This window comes from Carassius carassius, chromosome 3, assembly GCF_963082965.1.
Source record: "Carassius carassius chromosome 3, fCarCar2.1, whole genome shotgun sequence".
NCBI classification, from domain to species: Eukaryota; Metazoa; Chordata; class Actinopteri; order Cypriniformes; family Cyprinidae; genus Carassius; species Carassius carassius.
The window spans coordinates 16,427,487-16,436,132 of NC_081757.1; the positions used below are offsets into that span (position 1 = coordinate 16,427,487).

At 37.7% G+C, this 8,646-nt stretch overlaps 1 protein-coding gene across 6 annotated transcripts in view; it reads left to right on the top strand.

The window, feature by feature from the left end:
* LOC132121772 (FH1/FH2 domain-containing protein 1-like) overlaps positions 1–8,354 on the top strand; it is a 58,231-nt gene extending 49,877 nt beyond the window's left edge. For 4 of the 6 annotated variants that reach the window (XM_059531528.1, XM_059531533.1, XM_059531547.1 and 1 more), the window contains 10 exons: positions 162–317; positions 513–695; positions 1,917–2,036; positions 2,888–3,049; positions 3,307–3,497; positions 3,653–3,845; positions 4,682–4,841; positions 5,216–5,278; positions 5,799–5,972; positions 6,896–8,354. In XM_059531528.1, the coding sequence (XP_059387511.1) occupies positions 162–317; positions 513–695; positions 1,917–2,036; positions 2,888–3,049; positions 3,307–3,497; positions 3,653–3,845; positions 4,682–4,841; positions 5,216–5,278; positions 5,799–5,972; positions 6,896–6,975 (1,482 nt within the window). In that variant the 3' untranslated portion in view covers positions 6,976–8,354. Of the gene's footprint in view, positions 1–161; positions 318–512; positions 696–1,916; positions 2,037–2,887; positions 3,050–3,306; positions 3,498–3,652; positions 3,846–4,681; positions 4,842–5,215; positions 5,279–5,393; positions 5,697–5,798; positions 5,973–6,895 lie in introns of those variants that run through there. The other 2 variants (XM_059531561.1, XM_059531540.1) reach the window with 2 other exon arrangements.
* Positions 8,355–8,646: the final 292 nt, after the last annotated feature.

The following is an 8,646-nucleotide window of genomic DNA, read 5'->3' on the forward strand; positions in this document are numbered from 1 at the left end:
ATGAAAATTTATAAATTTACTAAAGCTGTTTTTCTATCATAATATGATGGGTCACCTCACTGAGGGAATGCTGCTATTGAATATAGGGATGAATAAATGTTAAAGCAACAACTTTTCTATGGCCAGTGCATGCTAAAAATGGTTCTATAATTCTCCTACAGAAAGGTGCTGAGATCAAGAAAGCAGCCATTTTAGTGCTTGATCCAAAGAGGAGCAATGCCATCAACATCGGCATGACTGTTTTGCCTGCTACACATGTCATTAAAAGTGCCATCCTCACCTTTGATGAGTTTGCCATCAGTAAAGAGGGCATTGAGGTAATGTAACACTGGCTCCTACCACCAGGGGGCAGTAGAAGCTTGTTACATTTGTTTAATTTCCCCTCATTTCTGTATTGAGCATAAATGTTTTTTTATTTTTATTAATTATTATAAAACTAAGAAAGATTAAAATGATTATTTAGTACATTACAAATCTGAAGTAAAATACCTTCTGCTTCTATCCACCTGTAGAAAATCCTGACCATGATTCCCACGGATGAAGAGAAACAGAAGATTCAGGAGGCGCAGCTGGCCAACCCTGATGTACCACTGGGCACAGCAGAGCAGTTTCTGCTCGCTCTCTCATCCATCAGTGGCCTCAAAGCCAGATTACAGCTCTGGGCCTTTAAACTGAACTATGAGACCCTGGAGAAGGTCAGTGCCCTACGACAATTAATCCTCTTTTTATACTTGGAATGAAAACCTGTTTACTCCAGCAGAATGATCATAATAAAAGGATTAATTGACTAAAGCGGTATAACTATATGTATAATTCTAGTCTGCTGTATTACACCATGCAGAGGTGACCATTTAAAAGTAATACAAGTAATTTATTCCTGTGATGACCAAGCTCTCTCTCTCTCTCTCGCTCTCTCTCTCTCTCTCTCTCTCTCTCTCTATATATATGTATATATATATGTATATGTATATATATGTATATGTATATGTATATATATATATGTGTATATATATATATATATATATATATATATATATATATATATATATATATATATGTATATATGTGTATATATATATGTATATATGTATATATATATATGTATATGTGTGTGTGTGTGTGCGTGTATGTATATATATATGTATATATGTGAAGTCTGCTGCATTTGAAGCAACTGTAAAAATGCTCATGAATTCGCCTAATGCTGCATTGCTTGGCACCCTTACAATTATTTAGTTAAAGGATTATATCAATTGGTCGAAGCATTGTTTACACCTATTTAGGGCTGGGCGATATATCTAACGATATGATCATGCACATTTAGTCAGCAAATCTGGTTCAGTGATTAGCGCTAAATCGCCATCACCAGCTTTCAAATGGAGAGGCACTAAATAGACAGAGCTGTAGATCACTGACAAGCTACGCAATATCGCGTTCATTATTGCAGATGAATCACCTTGGATAATGAACGCGATATTGCGTAGCTTGTCAGTGATCTACGGTTTCTTACTATTTAGTGCCTCTCCATTTGAAAGCTGGTGATGGTGATTTAGCGCTAATCACTGAACCAGATTTACTGACTAAATGTGCATGATCATATCGTTAGATATATCGCCCAGCCCTACACCTATTAGAATAAATCTTTTAAATGTTTTACAGTGTAATTCTATTTATCTATTTTGATATTGGAACATAACTTATTCACAGCCTCAGTGTGTTTCAGAATTGCATTCTTTCTGATCATTGAACTCTAGTTCTGATAGTAGTAATTTAGTAATTTAGGCTTCTATAATGCATTTCTGCTGACCTTGATTTGTAGTGACTTTGTGTTCAGTGAGGCTTTCATTTCCAAACATTTGTTCTCAGTCTCTCTCTTTCTCTGTCATTCTTCTATCCCTCACACTAAAATGTTGCAGGAGATTGCGGAGCCTCTTTTTGACCTGAAACTGGGAATGGAACAACTCGCCAAGAACAAAACCTTCAAGCGTATCCTAGCAACACTACTGGCCATTGGCAACTTCCTCAATTGTGCCAATGTAAGTGCTCCATCTCCTCCACAGTGAGTCCTAGGAGCAGAGCTACCTTTAAAGCACCTGGATTAAGGGCAAGTGCTGCAGTCTGAAGCTTGATGGACACGTGATTAGTCAGAGCAGCTCTGTTCTGATGCCTTAATCTTTTGCTTTTGCCTTGTGGAAGATAAGATATGATCAAGACCCTGCATGGCATGTATTTTCTGTGCTGAATTATGTCACAACCTCTTGAACTCGTACACACAAGTATTGAAAACCGTATTCACTCTGTACTACGATGTGTAGAACACTTTCGTTTTGAACCAGGGCGGACAGATCAAACCAATTTGTGATTTTAAAGGGATAGTTCACCAATAAATGAAAATTGCCCACTGATTTTCTCACCCTCAAGCAATCCTAGGTTTATATGACTTTTCTCTTTCAGACGAACACAGAGTTATATTAAAAAATGTCCCGGCTCATCCAAGCTTTATGATGGAAGTGAATAGTGGATGAGATTTAGTGGATGAGATTTTGAAGGTCAAAAAAGTGCGTCCATCCATTATAAAAAAGTGTAATAAAGGCCTTCTGAAAAGATTCTATGCATTTGTTACAAGGAATAATTGACCAGAAAAGTGAAAGTTTTCTCATCAGTTCAGGCTCTCTAAAGCTTTACTTAAAAATATTCAGAAACATCATTAATTTTAATGAGGTCATTAATGCAGTACCAATTTTATAACTTGCTGTCCGTTGCAATGCCATGTTAAAAATTGGCAGTTGTTAATATTTTTTCCCCACCAGTTGCCATCAAAGCTAATGTAGTATTTCATTAAACATCACATAATGACTTTAATTGGCACTTATTGTCTCTCTGGCAGGCTAAGGGCTTTGAGCTCAGTTATCTGGAGAAGGTTACTGAGGTGAAGGACACAGTACACAGGCAGTCTCTGCTTCATCATACCTGCAATTTTGTGGTGGAAGACTACCCAGATACAACAGACCTTTATTCTGAGATCCCTGCTATCACACGCTCTGCTAAAGTAGGTGACTCAGACACTTTTAAATGTAACAGTGTTCAAAATTATTTATTCATTTGCCCTGGGATTTTCATTTCATTGCTCTCTTCTAGACTTTTCAAGTAGCCGTTTTTTTTTTTTTTGTAAAGGTTGCCATTGTAATTAACAAACTGCTGTGTACATTGGTTTCTTTTTTGTTCTGTTTCTCAATTTGAAGCTTACCATGCAAATAACATTGTTTACCTTCATAATTTATCACTACCACCTTTCTGTTCCCACAGGTGGATTTTGAGCAGTTGTCTGAAAACCTGATTCAGTTGGAGAGAAAATGCAAAGCATCTTGGGACAACATTAAAGTAGTGGCCAAACATGAAACTAAACCTAACTTGAGAAGCAAAATGACAGAATTTCTGAAAGACTGTACAGAAAGGATCATCATCCTGAAAGTAGTGCATAGACGCATTATTAATAGGTAATAAAAAAACACTGCAACACATTTTATACTTCGTTAAATTAAAAGATACCAACTTCATTTGGATTCTCCCCTTAAGTTAATGAGCTTCAATGATTATGCCTAATTTTTTAAATCGGAGCATACAGTATATTACTCATACTTCCTTCATGCAGGTTTCATTCCTTCTTGCTGTACTTGGGTCAGCCCTCATACTCGGTGCGGGACACTAAAGTAACTCCGTTCTGTAAGATCATCAGTGAGTTTACCCTGGAGTACCGCACCACACGAGAGAGAGTCCTCACCCAGAAACGCAAGCGTGCCGTCCTCCGGGAGCGCACCAAGACACGGGGCAAGCTGATCACTGAGGTGCGGAATGAACGCTCTTTAGGAAAATCACCAACTTAAAACACCAAGATGTCCTCTGATTTTAGTCCACTAACCTAATTCCATAACATGTAATGTTTACAACTTTTTGATATAATTTTTTTAACTATTTTAATGATTATTGCTCATGTACTTCCAGTTTACTGTTATAGTCTTGAGTTTACACATACCTTGTAGAATCTGAAATTTTCAGCAAAATAATAGGAATAATAATCGCTGAATATTTATTCTAAATTTCCCTTTTCAAAAGTGTACATATGCTTGATTCTTAATGCCAGGGTTTTTTTTTCTTTTTTTCTCTGGATGAGCCACAGCTTTCATGTTATGGATAGTCCAGAGCAGTTCAACTTATCTTCAGAAAAATCCTCCAGGAGTAATTTTTTTTAAATACTAGGATTAGGATAAAGTGTCCTTGTTTTGTGTGGCTTCTGAAGGGCAGTATTAAATAGGGGAAAAAAAGCTCTTTTAAACGAGACAGTTTCACATCTTCATCGTTTCTGTGCCATCAAGGCCGTTGCTAGACAAAACCCATAGCTAGACAAAATCTACCTCTGAACACTCCGCAGTATAAAGTATTTAGCCGGCCCCCTCAGCACAGGGCCTCCCCCCGAAGACAGCACTGATCGACATTATGCCACAAATGTTGTCAATAGTGCTTAACTGGTATTGAGCTCAGATCATTAATTTGAGGGAATGAACCAATTCATGGTCCTCTCCACAACCCCACTGTATCACCCTCAATCATCAGTTAGTAGGCTGAGAAAAAAAAACTTTACCAGTAACTAATTATACTTTCTGAATCTTTCTTTCTCTCATAGACAGAGAAGTTTTCTGTAGCAGTTCCACAGCTCTCTCTGGAGGACAATCTATCCCCGGTTTCTTCAACAGTCGAATCAGAGCCAGCCCAAGAGGAGCATGAGAACATGAAAAACCTGCTCATTGACAACAGCAAGCTGCGCAGGAGCCGTGCTGTACGAAGTAAGATACCACAACACGCAGCAAATCCAGGTTATATAAGAGTTAGCAGTTTAGTCCTCCTGCTTGGACCCAGCCTTCCTGTGGAATTTAGTTACACCCCTCCTCTAGCACACCTGATTTAGAAACATTCATTAGGTGATTCAGATTTGTTTAATTACAGTCACAGAAGGAACCACTGCAGGAAGGTAGATCTCCAAGCCAAACTGAGATCTACGGTTTCAATCACAAAAAGTGCAGTTACCCAGCCCAAATGTAGCTTTTGTTTATTTATTTTTTATTCTGCTACAACATCTGTTAAGACTGTTTGGATGATGATGATGATTATTTTAAGTTTTGTTTATTATTTTGTTTGTCAATTTGGGGATCTTTTATAGAGATTCTTACCACTGGTGGGGACACTTCTCCAATTTCACCCACTCTTCAGTTGAGTGATGAAGGTAGAGCATTTGGAGCATGGATGTGTGCAAAGATAAAGCAATTGTGCAGCTTTTAATATATGATAAAACTTTATAATTAATGAGAGCATTAAGGTTGGGTCATTTGATCTTACAGAGAGGCCTTATGACTCTGACAGTGTTCCTACTTCACCAGTAGAGAGCCAGTCAGCACACGATGATGATGGTGATGATGAAGGTAGAGTTACTGCACAAGCTGCATGGAGTGGGTTTGCTCAACTAACATAATTATTGTGAGATAAATAGTAAATAAATCATGCCCTTTGAAATTATTTTTGAGGGGTAACTGACAAGACAGACATGGAAAAACCTGGATGAATAAAGCGTCGATTCAGACTTTGCACCCAACTCTGTGTTTGCCTGAATATCTGACAGATTTTCATTAGCTTGCCAAGATGTAATAGCAACCTCATTCATTTTAACACTTCCTTGGAAAGATCTTGGACTGGTTCCTAAAGTAATTAAGCGCACTAATGCTTGATCTCATGTAATTTCCACACAGGTCTTGGCAGAGTTAACTCAAGCATGTCTGTAGCCAAAGAGGACAGCCCCAGCTCACAGGACGATGCCACAGATGAGATCATGGATCGTCTGGTTAAATCTGTCACCCAGAATCCCACAGAGAGGAAATCTAGTCCAAAAACACGGAAACGCTCCCGGCTTAACAGAAAGTCATGTGAGTACATTTTGACTGTCAACTGGATTTTTTTTTTTTTCTTTTGACCACTGAACTTCATAACCAGTTCTGAAGGTTGTTTTAGACCTAAACCTGGGGGATGAGATTAAGGATTTAGTCACTGTTTGCATTCAACACTATCTGTGTTCAAAACACAATGTAATCTGGCTTCAACCATTGCTTAGCTTTCAAAAGCCCCTAAATCTCCCTGTCAGATCCGTATCGTGCCACCTCTTTACTTCTGCTTGTGCCGGATTGAACTGCCAGACATCTCAGAAATCGAATGCCACGAAGAGTCTTTTGTAGGGCATTCTTACAACTGTACTTTTTAAACATGGAAAGTGAAAGCACACAAACCTCCAAACCTGGAAAATATTCTATGCAGTTGAGAACCTTTTAGGTTTATTTGTAACATGCTGAAGCCGTCTATGATATGTCTTAAGGCACAGTCACATTTACCATTGTTTCCAAATGAATAGGAATATGAATTCATGTTATCAGGAATTTAACCAGGGGCCGAAGACTTCAGCATGCAGACTTTGCAACTGCTCAAGTTGGTAATTTTTGACCGCAAAACTTTGCCAAATATTTGCTAATCTGTCTACAACTTTTAAATTTTTTTGCATTTACATTTATGCTTTTGGCAGAAGTTTTATTTAGCGTGACTTGCGTTGCATTGAAGGTACACATTTATCAAGTGTGAATTACAGCCATGACCATGGTGTTGCTAGCCTTGCTAAACTGTTTGAACAACAGGAAAGCTTTGCCTTTACTGTTCCAGATCATTTTAGTTCATCAAAAGACCGTGTTTATACATGTGCAAACAGTTTGTATTATTTAGATCGTTTGACACTGAATTGCATGTTTTATATATCAGTATAACATAGTGTTGTGGTTTTAATGGTGTGCTGTTTGTGTTGCAGTGCGGAGGACTCTGAAGAGTGGGCTGAGTGTGGATGTGGTGCAGGCCCTTGGCCTCGGCAGTACTAACGGGAAGGTCTGAAGCTGGTAGTTCTCATGTGAGGGGAAACTGTAGAAAGGCAGCAATGAGGCCATAAGGAGAGCTGCTGTAATGAAAGGAGGAACTGTGATAAAGACATTTCATGGGATGCCTGCAACTAAATTTGCCTGCCAATCTGGACGCTTTAGTGGAAGAATCATGTAATTCCAGCTGAAATACAAACAACTGCATTACTATACAAATAAATGAAGTGTGCATGATATCCATTAGACATATATCATGATTTGATTGGTACAAACTTTAATAGCATAGTATTAAATACCAGCCCATGTTTACTGATGGAGAATAGATGCATATATGATCCAGTGAATTAAAATGTTATATATTTTGACCAGGTGCACACACATTATTTTGCATAGAGCCTTAGATTGCATAGATTGGAGCACAATTTATCGGTGAAGGATATGTACAATATCTAAGGGTTTGAAAGGTTTTAAGGGAATACATTTTTTTTTAAGACAAAGTTTTTATATTTTGGCCATATCTTTTAAAATGTCTCAGCTCAAGGTTAGGATCTTGGAAGCCAGTAATTGAGATCAGTGCAATAGGGTAACTCAAACACACTGGTGCCCATTAATGAAGCTAAACCCTGGAATAAATGGCACTGTCAGTAATGATTGACCATGGAAAACTCCTTAGTCTTGCACAGGGTTTAATTTGTGTCTGGAAAGCTGACCCATGTGCACCTGGGTGGTGTTCAACTGAATATCCTGAGTACCAAGGAGATCTTGATTAGAGAGGACACAAACTAGGTCACATTTGTTTTTCTTTTATTAATCACAGAGCTCTCTTGAAAGGTTTGTGGATGCTACAACAGTCCTGTATTCTGCTGTATCACATTTCTGTCCTGATATTTATTATTGTGCAGTTTTTTTGAGTTCATCTTTTTAGTTATACCATTTTTATGATGTTATAAAATGTGCATGGACCACTCTGTTTCTTGCAGAAGAGAAGTGTTGCGTTAAAGGCACAGTATTTCTGTAGCAAATTTTAAAAACCGTTACGAGCACATATTTTAAGGATTTTGTTGGTATTGCTTTTTTTTTATGGGGGGTTATGCTGTAGGAATTTAGAGTCACTATGAATCACTCTGTTGTTTTATGTTTGACCTTATTACCAGTTTGCATGAGTGCATGTGTTGTTCACTCTGAATGTATCACTATTAGCATGTTCCAGTGCTGGACGTCCCATCACTACTCTTGACACCTGCACAAAGAAAGGTTTTTTTGCAATGAAACCGTTTGAAAGTACAGTGCTTCTAATGTATTATGTATTCTAATTGTATTGTGTTTCAGAATTGCTTCATATTGAGATGTTGGCCTTGAAGCTTTTTAAAAAAAATAAATGTTTATTAGACATTTTTATTTGCTCAGTGCCAATCAAACAATAAGGTCAGATGTCAGAAATGCTTAATTGTTTTGTTCTCCTGGGGGCGCATGTGTCTTTTTTTTAATTCAATTGAGAGCTGCTTTATGAGTTATAATCTGATATTTAGAATATACTGCGTAAATGGTTAAATTTATTATTTTGTTATAAAAACAAATCTATTTCTCAATTATGTAATGTTCCGTGTCACATAACGCGAGTTTTGAATGCTATGTGACTGTTTTGATGTGTGTGTGATGATGAGTGGCGGCTCTTTAATAAGGACCT